Source organism: Perca flavescens, chromosome 7, assembly GCF_004354835.1.
Source record: "Perca flavescens isolate YP-PL-M2 chromosome 7, PFLA_1.0, whole genome shotgun sequence".
Taxonomy (NCBI): Eukaryota; Metazoa; Chordata; class Actinopteri; order Perciformes; family Percidae; genus Perca; species Perca flavescens.
The window spans coordinates 13,588,606-13,612,983 of NC_041337.1; the positions used below are offsets into that span (position 1 = coordinate 13,588,606).

Sequence of the window (24,378 nt, forward strand, 5' to 3'; positions counted from 1 at the left end):
TAGTCTGACACAAACGTACGACAGCCTGCCTACTTATCCAATGCAGGCAGTGCATCAGGACCACCCGGACTTGTCTGTTGTCTTAAGAATGTCATTGAGTCTCTGAACAGCTCTCCAGACGCAGCCCCCTAATCTGCCCGCTGCTGTCGGCTGTTTGCTGGGTGATGCGAGGGTTGCCAGGCAGGGTATTATGGTCTGTTTGAGTGTTTGGTCTGGGGCTTTGCTCTTTGATATCCTACACTCACATAAGCGGCTCAGTGGCTCTTCCACGCCTGTTACCCATGGTGACACGGTAACCGTATGATGCTACATGCCTGTTGCCTCCAGATGAGATGCAGACACGCCAACATGCTCACCTTCTGACTCCACGTCATTGGTTACGAGTTGATGGGTTGTCCGTGTAGGTGGGGCTGCGGTCAAATTGTGTTTTACAGCGTAGCGGTGCAGTCGTTGCTATTGTTGGTTCGTCTTTGTGGGCTTTATCCCTTGAGCCTGTACAGCTTTGATCAATCCCCACCATAACAGACATATGACAGACAGCGGCTCACTACTCATCAGGCTTATCAGGACAATGCACATGTGTTTGTACAGCAAGGGGACAACTAAAAGCCAGTCATATATACTCAAACAGCTGTTTTAACCCTCCCCACTGCTGGCTCCTTTCTGTTCATCCATTCTTTTCTCCTTTGTCACTCTGGCTTTCAAATGTCTAAAATATTTATGCTTGTTAAGGAAGGGTGCTGGGAATGCCGAAAAAGCACTGGAACTGGAACAACACCCCTGTGTGCATGTACTTGCTGGTGTGAAACTGTGCTTTACTGCTTGTTTACTACTCAGCTGTGGTAAAAGCGAGATCATTAAACATACTCTACCTTAAAACCTGAAAGGAGGACTGCCTCTATAAAGACAAAAATGGAAATGAGAGATAGGCACTTCTTTTTTTTTTAGACATTGCCACATTCAAACGGCTCAATGGATCCCAAAAGACCTCAGCTACAGTCCCAATAAAGATATACTGAAGCAACAGATCACAAAGTAATGTTTTACTTTCTGCAGTTTTCCGGTGAGGTCCCAGAGAACCGAGTGGATCTTGTGGTGGCTAATCTGACAGTGATAGATGCTGACCAACCGCACTCGCCGAACTGGAACGCCATCTACAGGATCATCAGTGGAGACCCATCTGGGCACTTCACTATCCGCACTGACCCTGTCACCAACGATGGCATGGTCACCGTGGTGAAGGTAAGGCGACAGCCTATCAGAACATGGTCATCTTAAAACTGTCATCTCCTTTTCTGTGCTGACTGTCCGATCCCCTCTAGATTTAAGCACAAGCAATAATAATAATAGACTACAGGGTTAAATGGGGACATGATGGCCATGGGTTTTTTGCCTTTCATATGCCCCCTTATGTCCAAATGAGAGATTGGAGGCCGCTACGCCCTTTAGAAACAGCTCATACACTCACACACAGACTTAAACACAATGGCTGGCCACTGTAGCAAATTAGGTATTGATTTCTCAATTACAAAGGCAACGTTTTTTATACACTCATAATGTTCTAGCTGCTGTGGTAAACGACAGCAACAAAACTATGTCTTGTAACAACCAGGTGTGTTTGTGTTCAACCTCTAAGACAGAGGTTGTTGAGAGGTTTTTAACCCATTTGCAGAAAAAAATACAGGAAATAGACAACAGAATAAAACTCTCTAGTATGATATTCAGCTTATATTCTGAGTGTAAAGTGTGTAGATGTGTGTTTTGTTGAATGCCCTTTAGCATTTGTATTTCTGCGTTCATCCATGAATGGCTCACTATAAATGTGCTTATCATGTCGCATGTAGAAATAACTTATTTATTCGTGTGACCCTGAGGACCCAGAGGTATTCTCCTTGTGCATCTGACTCCTGCAAATCACATCTCACATCCTACAATAATGTTTATAAAATAGCAATAGCATCACCCCGTAATTCCCACAGCACCCTGAGCAATGAGCATTGGCATTTTGCTTCTCTTCATTATCTCTAGATGACTGCCTTTTATAATCCCTTCCTCTCACTCCCTGGTGTAAAATTCAGCAGCCACGCGGGTAGCCGTGAGCTTTTATAGAGACCCATGGGAGGTTATCAGGAAATCATAAAATAAGAGACAGGACACCCCCTGGGAACAAACGAGAAACAGACTGTCTCAACAAGTAAACAGAGGGGCTTTAGCTCGCTCCGCGAAAAGGGAGCCGGAATGGTTCACATCAGACTCAATATAGGTAAAGTCAAGAAACCATAAGAAGGCGCTACCTTGGCGTTCCTATATTTACCAAGGCATCTGCGGCAGCAAGTACAGACACATAAGATCACATTGACTCCCAGGTATTCGGCAATCTCTCACAAGGGACCTGGGCTCTTCTGTAAACAAGGGCTGAGTTCTTAACCAGAACATGTCACACATTTATGCTGCTCTCTGGGGAGTTTATGAGACGCATTCTCAGATTGCCACACGGTAATAGCGCCAGTAAACAAACAAGCATGCATGAAAATACACAAACAGAGCCACTTGGTTCGAATGAGTCATTACAATATGTAAATCACAGCTTATTATAAACAGGAAAGATGACAGGGGAAGTAGAGAGGAGGAGAGAAGTGAGGCGAGGACAGATTTCCGAGGATTGGGAGGTGCAGACTCAGAGAAGACGAGGCGGTGGGAAGTTAGAGTCCTGCGGCACAAATTAAGTAAGAGGGAAAGAGAGGAACAAGTGAAGCGATACAGAGGAGATGTAAGATGTGATGGCTCATGGGCAAAAGGTGGAAGCCGTGTTGTTGACCTCTCACCCCTCTGGCTTCCCTCAGGGTGTGTGTCTGAGTGTGTATGCGTGTTTTTTGCTAGCCTACAGCTACAGTATACTCTCGACCCCCCTGTGCTCTGAATACCACTGGCTGTTGATCAAAGAGCCTTGAGCGTGGTTTGCCTGTAAATGGGTTCCCAGTGCACCAGTGGGGTCACACACCAATACACACCTATGTGCTTATATTTACTCGTATCTACGTGCATTCTGCAAACACATACAAACTGTAACAACAAGCAAACACACACTCTAGTGCCCTTGTCAACCATGCAGCCTGATTAAGAATGTTTTGTTTTTTTTTATCAGCAGAGCTGTGCTGCCACACTGTCCACTGATAACACTCCGGCAATGCAACATACAGATGTGCTCAAAATCATTAACATCACCATCAAACACCACAGACACTACCCTTCGGTAGTAATCATCACCCGCCTATTTAGGAATGTGCCAGCAGGACCTACCAACACTGTATTTGTTCTCTTTTTTATTTCCCTGCTTGTTGTTGTTGTCATTTGAACCTGATCGTGTAGTCTTCATTAGGAGAGCACGGAACTGTCACTCTGGTTTAGGCTCAGCTGGTAAAAACCCCTGTAGAGTACACACACACACACTCACACACTCAAAAGGCAGAGCCATGACAGCACCCTATGAATAGTCTAAGCCCTGCTGCTTCTTCTCTGTGTGTGTGTGTGTGTGTGTGTGTGTGTGTGTGTGTGTGTGTGTGTGTGTGTGTGTGTGTGTGTGTGTGTGTGTGTGTGTGTGTGTGTGTGTGTGTGTGTTTAGAGACAATATGGGTCCAATTCATCAGGGGAACACTAGACACGGCATCTGTTCATTTATTATGTCCTTTATCATCAACAAGGTTCAACGCATATTTCCCAGCCACAAAAGAGAAATGTTGACAGGAGTTTTCACACTATATTCAGCGTAATATATGCTTCAATACTTGACGTGGTTTGCTCATAAAAAGTTATGATAATACTACTAATAATAATAATCACTGACTGTTAGATGAGGAAAAGGCTCTATTTTTGTAAATCAATAATTAAGACTGTAGCTTCAAGTAAAGAATATTTATTTTGACATAAAGATGAATTTATTTTTCCCACTGAAAAAGTAAGATAAAATTATATATACACAAGAGGGCATGATAAAAACAGTCCAAAACAATGATAACTCTACAATAAATACCATTTAAAGATATTAAGTTTAAATGTCCAATTTCTGTTCAGGTTTTTCATTCTGTGATATTTTGGAGTCTTCAATAGGAGATGGGGTTATACTGGATTGTATTAAAAGGTGTTCATGTTATTGTGTCTATTTTCTGTATAATTAGAGTATATGCAGATTTTTGTATCATATTTTTCTATTTTGAATCTTGTAACAAAATATGTGAAACTGACCAAGTGAAATTCTAACAAAGAAGCACAAATGTACGAGCTTGACAAGCCAGACCCACATTAAAATGTTGGGTCTGGGAACTCTCCACTGGCGGGGCTCAATCCGAGGGGCGGGATAAACGGTTGTCTTTCAAATTCCCTCTGCACTCATAGCCAACCAGAGCAACGCTAGTTGATAGATTACACTTTTGCCGTATCCGGTCGGCAAAACTCCGAACACATATTCCTTTTTTAAGAAAGACTTAAAGGTGGCCGTGTTGGCTCAGTTGGTAGAGCAGCCGCACATATGTGGAGGTGTACGCCTCGACACAGAAGGTCCAGAGTTCAAGTCCGACCTGTGACGATTTTCCTGCATGTCATCTCCCTCGCTCTCCCCCCTTTCATATCTAGCTGTTCTTTCCATTAGAGGCTGAAATGCCCCAAAAAATATATTATATTATATCTGAAACGCAAGTATCAAAAGTGAAACGCAAGAAGTTTTGTGGGTGCTATTGCTACTATACCGGCGGGATAAATGAGTCTTGCGCCCAAATGGGTTGGTCTGAAGCTAGGTGTGGTTTGGGCGTAACGTGCAATAAACCAATCAGAGTGTCATTTCACATTCCCTTTAAGAGCAGGCGCGCTTGTTCCATGGCAAATTGCTATTATGACGGCGGATTTGCCTGGCGCACGCCAGCGGGAGCTGTCCGAGATGCGGCAAAGTAATAAATGCCCGTTTTGACCGGGTGGCTGTGTTGCTGCTCCTCTCAGGCGCATCTCCTCAAGTCTGGAGAGGATTGCTGCAGCCATGCAGCGTGGGCCTCCAAAAAAACTACCTGCAGCTGTTGTGCCTCTTCCTCCTCCCTCCACTCCAGCTCCGTCCACCCGCTCCACCAGGAGCATCATTGCCACTCCCGTACCAGATCCCGCCGGAGTGTCCAATCCCGCCAATCACGTCTCCTTAAGTCCTCTAATATGTCCTCATTTATGTCATCAACACATCCATGATTCATAGAAATGTTATCCAAACACCTGAAGCGCATGAAGCGCATTTTCAGTAATATTTTTCCTTGTAATTATGTATGGTTTGCAAAAATGGGAACTGCTGCGTCCGTGTAGATGAGAGAAGCAAAGTGTATGCGTGTTGTGCACACGCTACGTTATGGCCAAGCATGCGCCCCTAAAATAGCATCTGAATAACGTGCTACTGACTTTAGACCAGGTTTTTCCAGGTCTGTGGCGGAATTGTTTTCTGAAACTGCAAAATAGCTCCAGGGAACGTTTGCACCTGAACACGCCTCCTCTTTTCGCTGAACCGCCTCCGGGAGCGCAAATACATTCCCTAATTTACTGACGTGCGTCTGTGGAGGAAAAAGTCCACTGTGCATCGGGTGCAAGATAGGAATGATACATGCATCGGTGTACAAAGGCAATTGCGCTGGGTGCAAGATAGGGCCCCAGGTCTTCCAGAGTCAAAGCCTATTCGCAAGAGCGCTGTTCGCCAGCAGCAGCAGCCATCTTCTTTGTTTTCAAGTAGCAGGGAAGTCACACGGAACCGTCGCAACTTTGCCATCCTTATGTTAAGCCTGCCCACCGACTCTATACACGATGTGATTGGCTGGACCAGAATTTGTTTTTTCCAGGTCACAAGCCAACAGAGAGTTGCTAGACTGACTCTAGCTGCAAATTACATTTGCTGCCGCTAGGGTGCGTCTAGATTTCTAGACAAATGTACATATTGTAGTGTAAATATAAAGTTTATTGGTGAAACATATGCAGTTTCCAGCCACTGCTGCCACTTCCAGCATTGGCTGTTTACAAAAACAAAATCAGCTTGAATTCCGTTAAACTTTCTATTCACACACACGGTCATTATCTTCTTTCCTTACTCCAGCCAGTAGACTTTGAGATGAACCGTGCCTTCATGCTGACGGTGGTGGTGTCCAACCAGGCCCACCTAGCCAGTGGTATCCAGTCCTCTCTCGAGTCCACAGCTGGGGTCACCATATCTGTCCAGGATGTCAACGAACCCCCTTACTTCCCCACGAACCCAAAACACATCCGCTTTGAGGAGGGCGTCCCTGCTGGAACCAGCCTGACCACCTTCTCAGCCTCCGATCCCGACAGACTACAGATGCAGCAGACAATCAGGTACTGAGTTACTACAATAAATCTGACTACAGAATGGGAATCTTAATTGGGCTAATTCTTTTTTATTTAATTTTCAAATAAACATGGCATGGAATAAACAGGCTTAGGCAAACAGGATATAGTTAACACGGGCCTGCCAATTCCCCTCATATTCCTCCCCCACCCACAACCCAACCCAGATCAGGTCCGAACACAGACTCATAAACGCAGACAGACACACATCAGCCAGGGCACATCACATCAAAAAGGCAGAAAAAAAGAAGAAAAAAAAGGTAAAAATAAATAAATAACTAGATAAAAAGGCTCAGTCCTCCGTGTCGGGAAACAGGCTGAGGGAGTCAACTAATTCTAGGAAAGGGTTCCATGTATTTAGAAATAACGAGAAGGAGCCTTTCATAGGTGTTCTAAGCTTCTTGAGCTTCAAGTTGTCAAGCACTTCTTTAATCCAATGGTCGTGCGTGGGGTAGCGGGCGAGCCTCCAGTTGAACAAGATCAGTCTCCAGGCTAGCAAAGATGTAAACGCCAGGGCCCGCCTCAATGCAACAGGGAGAATCGCATCAGGGGAAATGCCAAAAATGGCTGATAAAGGGTTAGGTGGGACAGTGTGATTATACGCTCTGCTCAAGGTGTCAAAAATGCTCATCCAGAAGGTTGTCAATTTAGGGCAAGACCAGAACATACGAGTATGGTTGGCGGGGGACTGATTACACCTGTTACAGGCATCCCGGACATTGGAGCATATTTTAGACAATTTTGCGTTTGTGTAGTAGACTTTATGAAGGACCTTGCATTGGATTAGGCCATGACGAGCGCATATGGAAGAAGAGTGAACCATAGCCAGAGCATAGTCCTATTGTTGGTCCATAATAGCTGAGATCACTGTCCCATGCAGCTTTTGACAAAGTACGAGGGTTTGCGGAGGCTGGGTATAGTGAATCGTACAATGCAGAAACACATTTCTTACAGTTGGGGTCTGTCGCCAGGAGGAAGTCAGTCAGGGTTTTCGGGGGGGGCGGTTAGGGAAGTGGGGGAATGTCTTCTTGACAAAGTCTCTAATCTGGAAAAAGCAAAAGAGGTGTGACTTAAGCCATAAAGGGAAGAGAGATCTGTGAAGGACGCAAATATGCCATCCTTGTATAGGTCCTTGACACTGACGATACCCTTACTGTGCCAGGTCCTAAATGCCAGGTCTGAGCTCGAGGGTGTAAATACATGTTTTTTAAGCAGTGGGGTCAAGACGGAAGGGCCCTGCAAACCAAAGTTTTTCCTAACCTGACAACAAATCTTAAGCGAGAGGGATACAATTGGGCATGTGCCCACAGGTGTTGAAGGCAAAGGGAGTTGGGAACAGAGAGCATGAGCTCGCCCTCTCCAAGTGTACCCAGACAGGTAGTGAGGCACAGTCGTCGCCCATCCATTATAAGAGTTTTTGCAGGTTAGCTGCCCAGTAATATCGTCTCAAGTTAGGGAGTGCCAGACCCCCCTCAGTCTTAGAGGACTATAATATCGCCTTGCGGATCCTACCGGGTTTGCCACCCCAGAGAAATTTAGATATCGCCCTGTCCAGCTTGTCGAAAAAAGATTTAGAGATACTGTAAGTACCGGGATGTGCTAGAAAAGATAAAGAAATTTGGGGAGGACAACCATCTTAATCTAATTTATCTGGCCCACGAGGGAGAGCGGTAAGACCAACCAGCGGTCAAAATCGCTTTCAGTTTTTTTGACCAGAGGTAAGAATATATATGATATGATATGGCCATTGTAATAAAAAAAAAAAAAAGTAGCAAAATCCGTCCTCAGCCCACTTAAATGACGATAACAAGCATGGGAGATGCCTAGCCAAAGAGTTTATCGCTAGGAGCTCGCTTTTCTGGTAGTTGAGCTTGTAGCCGGAATACGCACTGAACCGTTCCAGAATGTTTCAAATCACAGGAAGTGAGAAGGCTGGAGATGTACAGGAGCAGGTCGTCCAGATACAGTGAGACTTTATGAGTTGTGCCAGATCGTGTGATGCGCTCGAAACCTTCCTACGATCGAAGCCAAATGGCCAGAGATTCGATCACGATGGCGAACAAGAGCAGGGGCAGCCCTGTCTGGTGCCTCTCCGAAGTGAGAAAAGAAGTGGCAACATGTCGTTAGTTTGGACTGAGGCCATCAGGGATAAATATAACAATCTGACCCAGATGATAACATTTTCGCTCGGGCCGAATCTGTCCATTTTGAGGTCCACATTGAGGAGTGAGATTGGTCTATAGCTGCTGCAAAGCAGGTGATCTTTCCCATTCTTAAGGATTAGGGAGATAGTGGCTTTCGATAGGATGTCCGGAAGGTGACGCTGACGAAAAGCCTTGTACACATCTCTTAGAACTGGCGTGAGGAGAGCGGAAAATGTTTTATAATACTCTACAGTGTAGCCATCCTGCCCTGGGGATTTAACGCTCTGTAGGGATTTAATGGCTCCCTGAACTTCAGCAGTGGTTATAAGGCCACCCAAGTCATTCACGGATTCAATGTCTATTTGGGGAAAAGTTATATCATTAAGCGTGCCGTCTGCAATTGGAGGGCAGTCACAGGTATACAGTTCAGCATAAAATTCGGAACATATTTTATTAATGGTGACAGGATCAGTGTGGCTCTTGCCTGTGTTTACTCTAATGGCAGGAATTAGTAGTTAGGTTGCCTCAGCACTGGCCTGATGAGCCAGGAGCTTCCCAGCTTTATCCCCTGACTCAAAAAAGCGCTGTCTAGATTTGAGCAGACGAAGCCTGATTTTATTCGTAGATAAGAGATCAAAGTCTGTCTGGAGTCTAAGACGTTCTCTATAAAGGGTAGAGTCTGGGTCGGCCGCGTGTTTGTCATCGATGTCCTTAATTTTTCGTCGCAAGTCCGCCGTTCGGGACACTTTTTTTTTTATTTTTAAATTACAGACGAAGGAGATAAGCTGTGCTCTGATATAGGCTTTCAAAGCCTCCCATAGTACCCCTCTGTTTGTATCCGGCAAACTCGAAGAATAGAGACTGAGAAAGGGAAGAATAAAATAAAATAAAGATAAAAACGGGGGCGGAGACACAAACAACACAACCACACATACACACACACAGAGTCCTCTGACCGGAAAACCCTGTTAACTACCTGTATCTTGAGTGTCCATTGCACAGCGATATGCCGTCTACACATCCACATGGCTTCCCACTGTCCCCAACTCCCCAAAACAGCAGAGCAGTCCAATATCAAAACAATATCAGAACACACAGGGCATTGGCTTGGCAGCATAACGTGCATAAGGTGCAGTACTCAAGGTCTCAGCCTCGTCAAAGAAATGAGGATATAGTTTAACAAAAAAACAACTCTGAACAGAAGAGGCACAGCTAAACTCTAAGCAAACAGAAACACAGTTGAAATATGTTGCTACATCACAGCCTCGGCTATGTGAGGTCCACAGCGGTCCCGTCCGGGCCAGGCAAAGAGTCAATTCAAATGTACCAGTTGAACGCTAGCCACACCGGCCAGGGCTAGTAGAATCTTTAACGTGCGGAACGTAATACACAAACAGCCATAAGAAAAGCTTGGGGTGACATTAGCAAAGAAAAGTTTGAGGTAGCATTAGCCGTTTATAGCTATGAATCTTACGAGTCTTACCAGTTCAGCACACAGCGAAGTGGGGGATAAGCCTGCATTACCAGGCCAGATGCTAACAGTGGCCCGCAGCCAAGAGCCGTCAAGTGACATTAGCCCCTAGTGAGGGAGTGAGGCTAGCAGTAACCGGCTATTCAGTCAGCTTTAGCTTAGCCACTATGTCGCCAGGCAAGTTCAATCCTCCGTGGGTCCCGAGCTGCGTCGGCGCTGAGAAGAGATGAAATCTTGGGCAGCCTTAGGGTAGGTGAGGCCGCGTTTCAACCCCTCCCCAGTCTTAATGAAGAGCTTGGCGGTGTAGTGCAGAGTCAGCCTGAGGCCCAGGTTGTAGAGTTTTCTCATCACATCTCGGTATGCGGAGCGTTTTTCGACCGCTTCTGGAGAGTAATCCTTAAATATGTGAATCGGGGAACCCTTGTAGTTCAGCTTGCCCCGAAGCCTTCAAGCCTCACGCACAACCAGCTCCCAGATCTGAAATCTGTGGAATCGCTAAGAACCTCAACTACGAATTGAGAGAAAAAAGCTGTCGGTTGAGCACCTTCAATGTTCTCAGGGAGGCAGACTATTCTTATGTTATTTCAACGGGATCTGTTTTCCAGATCAATGGGTTTAGCTTGTAGCCTAGCGTTCTCCTCAGATACCGCAACTAGCTTGGCCTCCAGGGTTTTCATGTCTTGACTCATGATGTTGGCAAATGTCTCCAGCGATGAGAGACGCTGTTGGTGATCCAATAAAGTAGTCTGGAGATTATCTAGCCTCGCCTTGAGTTTGGAAAACACTGTGTTGAATTTGGCATGTAAAGAGCTCTGTCAAAAGCGAGGCCTTGTGGTCGGCTAGCATAGCCGTTAGCGTAGTTAGCACGGCACTCTGTAGGAAATCATCCCTCTTCTGGACCTCTTTCTTCGACTTGCTGGCCATCCTCTCGTCGTGGCGAGGTGTTGCCGAATATGGTTAAATATAAGTGGATAGTTGCAGCGTTTTGGCTGGACTGTACAGAAGGTTAAAGATGAAGAGAGTGAGAGCGATGGAGAAATGCGACTTTCTCAATCATGTCACCACACCAGCTACCATTTGGGCTAATTCTGACATTTTAATAGCATGCAATTAGTTTAAATTCCTTCTAGTGCAAAATCATTTAGATTTTATTATTTAAGTTCTATTACATATGAAAAGTCTCTAGACCCAGGAAAGTAATGCTTAATTGAAGTCTGGTTAGCTGCATTGTAAGTAAAAGCCTGGCAGAAATCCCACCATATGCACTTACAGCATGCTTAAAAGAATCTTGGATATGTTCCATGTCAGTAGTTAGGGGTCAAAGTTCAATAAGGGGACAATATTTTGGCATCACCCATCTCTCAAAGTCTTACTGTGCGAAGTTTATGAGACACTGGAGAACTCTTAAGGATGGTACCCGTAAGGAGGGTAAGGTTAATAGGGAGCAATAGCCTCTGGGGTAATCAGAAGACTGTGCATTCTGTAGATTTCATGAACACATACATGCAGGTGCACACGCACAATCAGCGAGAGAGAAAGAGAACAGGATGGAGGGAAGGGCAGAGAATAAAAAGAACAGCTGGCTCGAACCCAAATGCCTGACACAGCATTATGTCCACCTGCAGTGTTCTTTTTCTGCGCTAAGCCTCCCTGGATTTTAAATGTAAACCAACCTTTAAATGACCAGAAGGCCTTTCGTCAGTCCTGCTGTCAACTTGACAGTAGCAGCGACTGCATTATGGCCTTTCAAACTTAGAGGTAATCTATTAAGTACACTTTGCTATGTATTGATGTTGCGAAGATAAAGCTTTAGATTAGGTGTGTTTCCACTCATGGACACATGAAGAATGTCCTTATAGATTACAGTGAGTGTACTGGTGTAATTTATAACCGGCACGGTATAGTGCAGCAATTGAGTTGATAACACGGCAGTGGCATTGATACCACCTCCTTCCAACACCTTACACTCCAACAGCCCCTTCCTTCCCATTTTCTCTTGGGATAAGATCTAAACAAATTTGCCAGCTAATTTTCCAGCAAATGAGAGTAAATTGGGTGTACATTATAATTTAGGAAGACACCAAAAGTCACCAGCTGGGCGCTCTCTCTCTCTCTCTCTCTCTCTCTCTCTCTCTCTCTCTCTCTCTCTCTCTCTCTCTCTCTCTCTTCACTTTAACCTCTTTGGTTTCCTCCCTGTTTTTCCCAAGACCCCTGCAAGACTGCAGTACTTTACTTCTTGGAAATAGGTTAGCCTATTACAAGCACGCTGTGGTCTGTCACGGTCTCCTTAACACAAACACAAACCAAATCTCCTTCCTCTGCTCTGACCACGCAAGGAAGCAGGACTGTAGACATGGCAAATCAACCACCTCCTCCATTAGGATCCATCTGGATAGGATCACTATCAATCCCCCTGCTTTACACCAGTCCCATAAAAGGTATTTACTCTAGAGTTATGCAAGGGCACTAATCAAAGCTGTTCCCTCCGTCTCTGGAATTCTCAATATTCTGAAGAAAAAGAAATTCAGAGGCTCATTCTTGCCAATCAGCTAAAGCCCTGTACCGTGTTCGCATCACCCTATTACAATTTCATTTTCAATCTTGTATTACACAGAACTGATCTCAGTGTGCATATCTCAAAACCCCATCAATCAAATAGTTCGCTGACATCTCTTTGCATGGGGGGTACATTTAGATATGACACCACGGTTTGTGTTATGCGTAATTTATGGCTTATGTCTTTGCATATGACAAAGAGCTGTATGTCTTTGTAAATGGATGGTGGAGAGACAAGGAGAAGATTTAGAGGGAGCCGTAAAAGTCAAAAGTAAGGTGAAAAAAGACCAAAGGGATTGTGGAGGGAGGCGGAAAGAAGCTGAGGATGGTGAGCTGACACCAGGTCAAGGTTTGAATTTGAGAGGTGCTTATCAAAGGAGGGACAGACTGACAGTGTCCTGTTGGGATTGGGGAGGAGGCAATGTGAACAGGAGCAGAGGCATCATGCATCACCTGTCAGACACCTGACCAGTAAGGTCGAGACATGGGACTGGAGACACTGGCATAAATGATTACCCAAACCTCCTTGGCTAAGCTTGAGACATGCATTTTTCATCCTCAGGGTCGGGGGTTTGAAAAATAAATGTCATACCCCTCCCTGCTGCTTGCTAAGATTACTGGCCTGCCAGGCATAATCATACATCCAGCTATACTCACACACCAACCAACTGAACCATATGAGAGAAACCTTCAGGTAGAGGAGCTTGGGAAAGCATTTAAAATAAGCCACAGGAAGATATAATTACTTTCACACAAAATATAACATTCAAGCCAGATTATTTTTTTAATTCCAGAGTAAGCACTAGAGTAAACAAGGACTGTTTACCTTTCCAAGAAAACAAAAAACTGGCAGAGCACTTCATTAAAAAGTTAGAGATGGGGACTGCCAATTGCCCACAATAATGTTGTTGACAGTTGGGATTTGTAAAGAAAAAACACAGTTTTTACAATCATCATTCTAATGGCCAGAGTAGCCCTATTGTTTACTGAGCGCTATCAGAAAAAGTGAAGTGAAAGTGACTGAAAGCCAACTGCATGCTGACCTTAACTTTTCTGGAGTTTACCTTAAGAATAGAGCTAATAATGCAGTGGATTATCTATTCAGTGTGTCGGAAATTAGCTTGGCTGCAAAGACTGTTCATTCAGGGCTTTATTTGCTTCATATAAAGTTTATTACATCTGCACTGAGGGCTGTTTAGGAGACTTAATTAAAGTGTGGCGGTGGACAGAGCACTCTGCTTTGTGAACAAACCTTTTTGTTTAGGCTTTTATCATCAGAGAGCATGCAGCCACACAGGAAAGAATAGGTTCTGTGGTATTTTATAGCCCATTATGGAGGAAAAAACTCTCTTGCTCTCACACACTATATTCTACTAGAGATGGCCCGATACCATTTTTTTCTTCCCGATACCGATTCCGATACCTGAACTTGTGTATCGCCCGATACCGAGTACCAATCCGATACCAGTGTGTCATATATTTTATTATGTTTTAACAACTGTATACTACTATCCCTGTATGGATGTGATATTATTTCTATCTTTGTGAAACATGAACAAACACAAACCATGAACGCCACAGAACTTTCTTTTATTGTCCACTTTGACAGTCAGTTATAACAGAAAAAGAACATAAATAATCTATTTTAACATAGATTTTCTTTAGGGCTTTATTACGTGGTATCGGATCGGTGCATTAACTCCAGTACCTCCCGATACCGATACCAGCGTTTTAGGCAGTATCGGAGCCGATACCGATACTGGGTATCATCTCCATATTCTACACTCTCCGTTTCCCCCATTTGTCTCTGTTATTTATTTTAAAGGGTGTATTCTAGTGTTATAGCCATGCAGATAATTTTGGTTTTATTTCCAGCCAATAGAGATGCGGTTTTGAGATATCCGCCAAAGATTTTTTTGCTTCCACCCCAACACAGTGTAGGTAAATGGAATTAATTTTGTGTTGCTCATATTTAAAGAAATAGTGGGAAATGCAGTTATGCTTTTTTTTTTGCTGAAAGTTGGATGAGTAAGTAGATACCACTCTCATGTCTGTATGCTAAATATGATGCTGGAGCCAACAAATAATTAGCTTAGCATAAAGAATGGAAGCAAGGGGAAACAGCTAGCCTGGGTCTGTCAAGAGGTTAACGAAAGCTGACACATGTAAAGCTAATTAAAACATTATATGTAGTTTTTTGTTATTGTTTTTTTGTACACAAACCGAAGTGCAAGGACAGCAAGTTGTAGTTTTAAGGGGACTTGTGCCGGGCTATTTCTTAGCCGAGACCAGTGACTTGTCACTGTGAGGTTGCCAAGCCATTAGCAGACTCCAGGCTCCTGTTTGTGAACTCATAAGACACACAAGATACAGTATTGTGTTAATCAGTGACTCTTATTTTAACTTTGGACAGAGCCATGCTCTGCTGTTTCCCCCTGCTCCTCAATTTAATGCAAAGCTAATCATCTGCTGACTCTAGCTTCATATTTAGCATACATAGATGAATGTGCTATCAATCTTTTTATCTAACAGTTGAAAAGAAAGCGTATTTCCCAAAATTTCAAACTATTCATTTAATACATTCATAACATGTTTTTATTTTAATTTTGTTGTTTAATTTCCCTTTAATTTCTGTCTGCTCAGTAAAAATGGCCCTTGTTTTTCTGCCCTCCACTGGTAAGACAAAAATGAAAAGAAAATTCTCTCAGCCCAGCTGGAGAGACTCCGTTTGGCATGGCAAAGCCAATAGAGATGCAGTTAGACACAGAATAGCAGTAAGTATCAAGTCAGTCCTAATGAGAATATTAAAACCAGATCATACAGCCATGCTGCTACTTCTGAATGTTACCTCTCCCTATCTCTTTTCCCCTCCCACCCATTACTGATCATATTCCTCACTCTTTTATCCCACCCTCCCACTGTGATGGACTCACTGTAGTCCTGGTGGTGATTTCACAGTCTGCCAGTTAGTGGCGGTGGGCTTGGCTAGCCTGTGTGAAACCGTCTAGAGTGTGGGAATGTCATCTCTGTGATCCCCTTCCCCGCACTGTGCTACGCCTGGGATCATGCCCACTGCCTGCTGGGAAAATCCCACCTCCCTAACTGCAGGAGAGAGATTATACTCTCTGTCCAACTCCCCACCCCCACCCCTTCTTACCACCACCCACCCCTCCAAGCTTTCCCTCTCCTCCATTTAAGTAGAAATGTACTTGCAGTATTTAACCGAACACTAATAAACAAGTGGGCTGTAGACTGACAATAAATACACTACAATCGAATAAATATTAAAGCAAGGTTAAGGTCAATTCCATTCTCAATTTGAATGGATTTAAAAGCTAGAAGTGTTTGTCATATAACATGGCCTTATTGCCCAAACTGACATTCAGTAAATTAAATCGAATTGATGTATAAACCTTGTTGTGTGAGGCCAAGGTGTCACACGTCCACAGACGGTGTTTCACACACAAAAGCGAAATTGCAACCAAGCGAGGAGGTGGCAGTTGATGAACTCTGCATCACAAAGGGAATGAGACGAGGATGAGAAGATACAGACAGGGATAAGAAAATGTATGAATACAAAAGCACAGCAAGATGAGGTGAGGCGGCTTGGGCTGAGAGAGATCTGATAGAATTGAATGTGTGGAAGCGACAAATGCCCGAGACACAAGAACAGTTAGATCAGAATGAGATTGGGATTCAATCCTGGAGATGATCCCCTGTTCCTTCCCTGCCCTATATCCCAGGGGATGTCGCCACCTGTTCATCCACTTTCCTGTTTGACGATCAACACCAAGATCCTATCATCCTGTCTCTACCCTATGCACAGCTTCCCCATACACACACCATGACATTTGCAAACATACAAGCACTACACTAAAACATGCATGTGTATAACCCTGACAAGCAGTTCAGCCCTCCCCAGCATAAACAAACACTTCATGGAATATGCATAGCAACATACAGGCAGTTGCTGCAGTGCTTAACTAGAAAGGTAATTGACTTCAATGCCTGGTACACAGGAGTGAAAAATTAGGTGAAATTGACTGTTGGCTGCAGGCTCTGGAGGAGAAGTCAATGAAGAATTAAACTGTGCGAGGTCAGGCTTTTGTGATTTCTGTGTGTACGTGCAGGCAATCTTTAAATGAACAGACACAAGAGAAAATTTTAATTGCTTGTAAACACGGAAATGCTAGCGCTAACTTCTCCATCAATTTGTCCTTGTGTGTCTTTAGGTATTCAAAGCTGAACGACCCTGCAGACTGGTTGTCCATCAACAGAACCAATGGTCAGATTGTAACCACTGCAATGCTGGACCGGGAGTCTATCTATGTCAAAAACAATATATATGAAGCCACATTCCTGGCAACAGACAATGGTAAGAACCTCTTTTAATATTTATCAGTGAGCATTTTTTATTTAATATCAGAATGAAGTTTGCTGCTTCCCATTTGCCATTCTTTATTCTTTCTATGTATATCCCCATTCCCACTCATGCTTATATACTATTATTACATCAATATTTTATATATATATATATATATATATATATATATATATATATATATATATATATATATATTAGGGCTGTCAAAATTAACGCGTTAATTTTTGCGTTAATTTTTTTATATTTAACTCGTTAAAAACAATTAACGAAATTAACGCAGCTGTGTTTGTTTACTTCATGTGGCGGCTGAGAAACGTAATACGCCTCCATAAGAGCAGGTGGCACTACTCTGTATTGTTGCCCAAGTAATGTAAACCGGCAGCTGATTGGACGAACGCGTCACATGGGTTTGTTTTCTCCGGATATTGAGAGCCAGACTGTCATGGCGGCCGTTCAGAATACGATCTCATGTTGTACTAAAATAGTTCACTGAAACATGTTTCTGAAAACATTTTAAGCGAGAAATAGGCCGTGCAGTTGCTGAATCTGTCTTCATTTCAGCTCAACAAAGGTCAGTTTAGAAGATTTTCGTCAGATTTTGAGAGACTAGTCACGTCACCTCACTCCACTCGCCATTTCCGGGTGAGTCCCGATATATATATATATATATATATATATATATATATATATGTGTGTAATAATAGTAAGTGCATTTACTAAAAAACACAAGCTATCTATCTTATAAAGCGAGACGTATCTGTATGTGTGTCCGTGTTTGGGGGGAAGGTAACCTGCACATCAGCACCTCGGACTCTTTTCCTACTATTTTATTAAATTGCTGTGAGCTGGCGGAACATAACGTAGCCTAATCTCAGAGATTATTCCTTCAGAGAGCTGTGCAATGCAAGAAAATCTCAGAGCTGAACCGGGCAGATAGCCTACATCTGGTTAATTAAGTCGCCAAAATACCCACCGCAAATCAAATCCCCTACTTCACCGTTAACCGTCAAGCCACTAAACCTGTATGGAAATGAACACCTCTGCTGAAATGTTAAATTTGTTAACGATCCGACACAAGACATCTCTCTCTCTCTCTCTCTCTCTCTCTCTCTCTCTCTCTCTCTCTCTCTCTCTCCCCCCACACACACACACACACACACACACACACATATAGATAGATATGTGCTGTTTAGCTCTCATAACGGGCAGGGTGGGTAGCGCACTGCCATGAGTCCATGACATGTCTGATTACTCCACATTTTAATTGTGATATTTTGTGATTACATTCTGATTCTGCAATGTTCTCTGTCAGGTAAATATAGATGCACAATGTCTTCCTCCATAGGCGCTGATTTATGTTTTCCTCCGTGGGTGCTCACGGGCGCGTGCCCTTTAAAAAAAAAAAAAGTCAAAAAATGTTTGCATTTCAGAACCTTAGGAAACGGACAGCGGCCGACACAAACACACTATTAACTCGATAATAAAGCCGTAAAGTTTCAACTCAGGACAGCGCAACTTCAGATAGAATTGGAGATGAGAAGTTTAACTGACCACCAACTACCGCTGACCTGACGGAGCACCAAGATCGGCAGCTCGCGGTACTCTGTATCCAGCGCACGGTCACCTATTCTGGGGTAACTAGACGATGTAGAAGTAGCCTACACTAAGTCAATAGATAGTAGACTATACAGTGGAGTTGCATATTAAGTGGTTCAGGGTCCTTCTGTAAGTCATTTTGGGGTACACTTTGGTTGTAATAAATTCTACAAGCAGCAACACCACAGGCCAAGTAATCAGCCCGTTCCAAACAGGCACATTTTTAACGGCACTGCACTAGTATATAGTATATTACTGATTTTGATTATGGATATACTATCAAGCTACCTTCTCTAGTCTAAGGCTTTAGTTTTTAAAATCTGGTTCTTAATAAATGGTAGTGGATCACTGGACTGACAAATTCTTTGTAATCCTCAAAAACATTCTGATTCGGTAAGACCATTGCCTGGTATGATAGTATAATAATATGCACATAAGAAGACAGAGTAAGTAACATCCTAGAAAGCACTCTGGAAGGTCAGCTGTTGAAGCCCCAAAACCAGCTGCAGACATATAGTGTTTTCCCTAGGTTTGTGGAAGACTTAGTTGCACGTATTTGGCGGTGGTTTAGGGGTCCTCCCTTAAAGGTCCAGTGTGTAACGTGTTTAATTGTTTATTATCAAAATCTGTGTTGCCCGTTCACAAACTTGTCCTTTTTCATGAATATTTACCACCACCATCAATTCCAAGTATTCCTTTTGGCTTGAAATGAAGTTCATTCGCATGAACTGGGGTAGACGCTCCATATTCATGCGCCATCTTGAATTACGTTATCCGGTAAGGGACATACAGATATACTGCTCCGCCTTTCGCGTTTCTGCTAATGCTGCTAATGGGTATCATAGCTTCCCGGCCCCGGCAAGTTTGAAGAAGGAAACATGGAGGACCACACGTTATCTTAATACATTCTGCGGCGGAGTGGGACAAAAAAATCTACCGGGAAATTTCGTTGACCACCGGACCTTGGGGGGCGGGGGGAGAGATGAATGTTTGGAAATAAGAGGCTTCTGTGGGCCGCTGTACAGGTTAGTTTGACCAGCGGGCAGCAGCGGCGTTGGCCGGAGCGGGCAGCAGCGGCCAGAGTGGGCAATTAGACCAGCCGTAGCGGCCTGAACGGGCGATCAGACCGGCCGGAGCGGCCTCCAAACACTACCGGCCCACTGAGAAAATTCCCGATTCTCCTGATTGCCACTCCGCCTCACACGTATTGAAAATCCAAGTTTCAGGAACAGGAGTCCTCTTCTTCGCCCAGAAAAAGAAAAAAGATATTGAAAAAAAGCAAAAGACCGGCTTTTGGAAGCATGAAGGCTACCATAGCTGTAATACGCAAGGGGGTAAGCATCGCTTCAGAACTCGAGCCATCATGGCGCCATTTTGTTGCTAACTGGCCATCACCTCCTGTTAGTATTGCGCTGACCGCCATTTTTTTTTTATGTCACTTGACTGCGAATAACTTTACATCTGAAGCGTTTAAAGACTCTATTTGTCCGTTGTTTAGTTCCAAAGAAACACGACAATGTATAAAAGGCTCCATTACCTTGTACCTCACATTATGGCTCCGTAGCAGACGTTTTTGTAAAAATAGGCTAACGATTGTGTCATAACCAAGTGACTTACTGTCGCATAGTAGAGGAATTACCGTATAGTACAAGAGAAGCTCGCAGGCAGTTTCGACTTACATGAGATGTTTAGGTTTAATTACTAATGTTAACTAGCATGTTAGTGATCAATAATTAGCCTGTGCCCATGTTATCTCCTTACATACACCTACAGTCTCCGTATCTGTAAGATTGGGAATGATTGAGATTTCTCTTGGCACAGCTACCAGAAGACTTACAACTTTCAGACACGTTGCTCACGTCACATTTTCTCAGTTGGAGGCTGCTCAGTAAAGCTGGCCATCACCGGAAAAGTGCTTCTAATAGCCTTCACTGGTCTCCGTCCAGAACAGCGGGATCTATTGGTCCATTATATACTGTCTATGGTAATACGTAATTTGAACTGCGTGGTGCGAGAGAGTTGATTGCAATATACGATCTCAACGCTAGATGGGAGAAATTCCTACACATTGGACCTTTAACCCTTGTGTTGTCTTCCTGTTGACCATGAACTTTTCCCATCGTTTTTGTCGCATTTTTCTAGGCATTTTTAAACGTTTTTGTCACTTTTTAAATGCTTTTTTTAAAGTCATGGTTAATAAACCTCATTTTGTTGTTTAAAAAAGCATACATTATGAATTATTTTGACTAATAGTTAAGATTGGAGGATCTTCTTTTCAAATGCTATAAAATTGAATAAAACACCCAGAATTCAATGTAAGTAATCATAAATTTTACCCACAAAGAATGTTGTATGGGTTCCATACCATACAACGTGCATCTGTGTTATTTTTGGACAATTTGGTTAAAAGAAACCCATATTTCTGATATTAATTTTTTTTAAACGGGTTAAATTTGACCCAAAGACAACACAAGGGTTAAGAAAATGTTAACATTTTTCAATAGAAGAAAATTTCACATGACTTTGGACCATTATTATTGCTATATCTGTGTCTATCACATTGGAAAAGCTAGAGCAGATAATAAATGAATAAATAAATAACACTCAAAAAGCTTAAAGACAAAACCTGCTTAAGAAGTCCACTGAGGACCAATGGCAATTATTAGATCTGAGAAAAGTCATTTAGTTAGTTTTTATGCTCACATTGATTTTACATTTGTTCGGCTAAGGTGCTGCTCAAAACGACTTGGGTGCTGCACCTAAACCTTATAACGGTATTGAAAACCCTGACATATGGTTGGGATAAGTAAATCTTGTTTGTTTTTTTGTTATTATTAATACAACCCCTCAAATATGGTCAAGTGTCCTTGAGCAAGGCACTCCTGTTGTTGCCAGTGGAGCTGGAGTTGAAAGCTTGATAGTAGATACATGTAAGAGTGAAAAATGTCAGAAATGTTGCTTATTGTTTGATGAAAATGAAGACATTTGTGTGGCTTTAGAGGGATATAAAGACATGGAACCTGCGGCACTCAAGTGCAGTGCAGCTGGTGTAGAGTTAGAGAAAATCCTGGATTCACACAACCTGGTCACACTCTTGATCCTCTCTTCTCTTCCTTCTTATCTTCTGTCCAAGACTGCCTTCTCTGCTTCCCTCTCTCACAATGTGGCATATATATATTTGTTCTGCCACAAAGTTGAAAACTCAAGTTTAACTGAGCACAAACTCAATCACAGCAGACAAATAAGCTCCCTTTTTCTCAAGTGGAAGTAAGTGCTTTTTCTCAAGTAAAAAGTGAATGCTTTTTTTCCCCTCCCCAAATTGCCTTATCGGTGACGTGCAGTGCTCTGGTGTGTTTACCTTAAGTTAAGCAGGCTTTGAAACATTGGTGTATTTATAGGCATGAGCATGTGTGAAGAATGCTCTTATTTGTAACGCAGTGATGCGAGCATACCTATGTGTGTTTCTGTACCTTTTTTTTTTTCATTTTGGTGATGATTGACAATGTCAGACACCATGAAGTGTAACCTGCTGTGCTGATGGGAAAGGAAGAGGCAACAGGATTAGCGGTTGACTCGCTCTTGTTGTTTGAACTTCACAAATATCTAATTTCCTTCCCTGTTATTTCCCGGACTTCTTTTTATTTCAATACATTTCCTATTTTCGTTGAAGCAGGCATTTTTTCTCCGCCTGATCTCTGTAAAGTGCACAGTTTAGAGCCTTGTGTTACTGCAGTGTTTGGCTGATATTGGTCCAAAACCTGAGAAGCCAGCAGTTAAAGTGATGTGGTGTGTGTGTGTGTGTGTGTGTGTGTGTGTGTGTGTGTGTGTGTGTGTGTGTGTGTGTGTGTGTGTGTGTGTGTGTGTGTGTGTGTGTGTGTGTGTGTGTGTGTGTGTGTGTGTGTGTGTGTGTGTGTGTGTGTGTGTGTGTGTGTGTGTGTCTGTAAATCAGTCTGACTGTGGGTGTTGCTGGAGTGCCAGCCATCATAACGTGAGAGGGATTATGGTAAGAACTACTAAGAGACAGTAAGGATAGTAGGACAGGACATGGAGAGGTGGTGACAGCATGGTGAGAAGTACACTTGTATTACTACTACCGTATTTTTATGTTGGCCCCCGACACAATCTGACTGCCTCAGACCCTTCTGACACAGTCTTCCTTTTCCAACAACTATGGTATTGTTTATGTGTTTATGTGCTCTTCGAAGAACGTGTGGTTAGCTTGCCACAAGTCTTTTCACCATGCCTCACATCTCTAAGCCACCATCAAAAAAGGAGTTAATACAAATCCTTTTGAGGAATTTACACAAACATAATTATTTATTTAGCTAGTTAAAACCCACATAATTCTTCTATCAGCTGTGGCAAGCTGCTTCCACATGTCCCCCATACATAGCTGGGATTAACAAAGCTGCAGAATGGGAAAGCGTGTGTGTGTGTGTGTGTGTGTGTGTGTGTGTGTGTGTGTGTGTGTGTGTGTGTGTGTGTGTGTGTGTGTGTGTGTGTGTGTGTGTGTGTGTGTGTGTGAACCACACGTATGGTTAAGTATGAACACGTTTTAAGTTTGCATATAATACTGTACTGTACATTAAGTATGTATATGCATATAATGTGTCCCAGAAGCCACTTTTGACATAATTGTTGGATAATGTTGAAATATTGACAATCACATAAAATGTTGCTTTAAATAGCTTGTAAATGTATTCAAACCTTTGGATAATATTTTACAAAGTAACATTATATTTATAATGTGTCTATTTGATTAATCTCTAAACCAGGGGTCACCAACACGGTGCCCGCGGGCACCAGGTAGCCCCCAAGGACCACATGAGTAGCCCTCAGGCCTGTTCTAAAAATGGAAATTGAATATTGATATTATCTGTTTCCCACCTTGTTAAGTCATTGTTGATAATTATCGTGAGAAATCATTAACATGATCAGGGTCTTCGCATTGATTAGCATCATTAATCATTAATAAGCATATATAACTAAAGGCAAACTGAGCACATTTGTTATTTCAGAAGTATCATTCTGGTAGCCCTTCGTATGACTCAATACCCATGAAGTAGCTCTCAGTTTCAAAAAGGTTGGTGACCCCTGCTCTAGACTATTAAACCTTTAACCTGGCTGGTCTAAACACAGGCTTTAAACATATATAGACTCATTTTTAGTTATGTTTGTGTTGTACTGTTGTACTAAAGCTCCAGTGCCACATCTATCATTGATAACTTGTTAAGCCTTCAATCAGTTGAAAGTTATCTAGTGATCTACAATGTTTATCATAGTATTACCAGTCAGACAGAACTCAAACTGTCTATGGACTCACTTACAGCCCGTCCCTGACTGTGTCTCACTATTCTTGTGGCAAATGTCTTGCTCTGTTGCCAGGTTTAATTGGCAGATTTGTCAGCTTTGCATAAATCTTTGTAAATTACATCGCCCTTATCTCATCCCGGAGATGGGCCCTGGGGTCGCTTGATTCCATCCAATGGCTCAGCCAGTGGGGCATGGCGGGGAAATGACTCGTAATTGGAGGCAGCTAAGGGTAGTCACCCCCTGACACACTCAATAAACAGCTCTGAGCTTTATACTGCTAAGCGCTTTTTTTTTTCCTCAGGTTTCTCTGTGCCACATTTTCATACCGCACATACACATTCAAGCATTCTTCTCCCCAGTCTACTACCTCATTCTCTGATTCTTTAAAGTGTCTATTCTTTACTCCCAATTGCTGATGCTCTGTTCAATCAATGCAAAAGGCTTCAGGATTGTGTCTGCAGATGTGTGTGTGTGTGTGTGTGTGTGTGTGTGTGTGTGTGTGTGTGTGTGTGTGTGTGTGTGTGTGTGTGTGT

General features: G+C 43.1%; 1 protein-coding gene across 1 annotated transcript in view; it reads left to right on the forward strand.

The window, feature by feature from the left end:
• Positions 1–24,378, forward strand: part of LOC114558067 (cadherin-4) — a 246,031-nt gene that overhangs the window by 214,768 nt on the left and 6,885 nt on the right. The window contains exons 10-12 of the mRNA XM_028581788.1: positions 1,057–1,242; positions 6,113–6,369; positions 16,785–16,927. Of these exons, the coding sequence (XP_028437589.1) occupies positions 1,057–1,242; positions 6,113–6,369; positions 16,785–16,927 (586 nt within the window). The remainder of the gene's footprint in view (positions 1–1,056; positions 1,243–6,112; positions 6,370–16,784; positions 16,928–24,378) is intronic.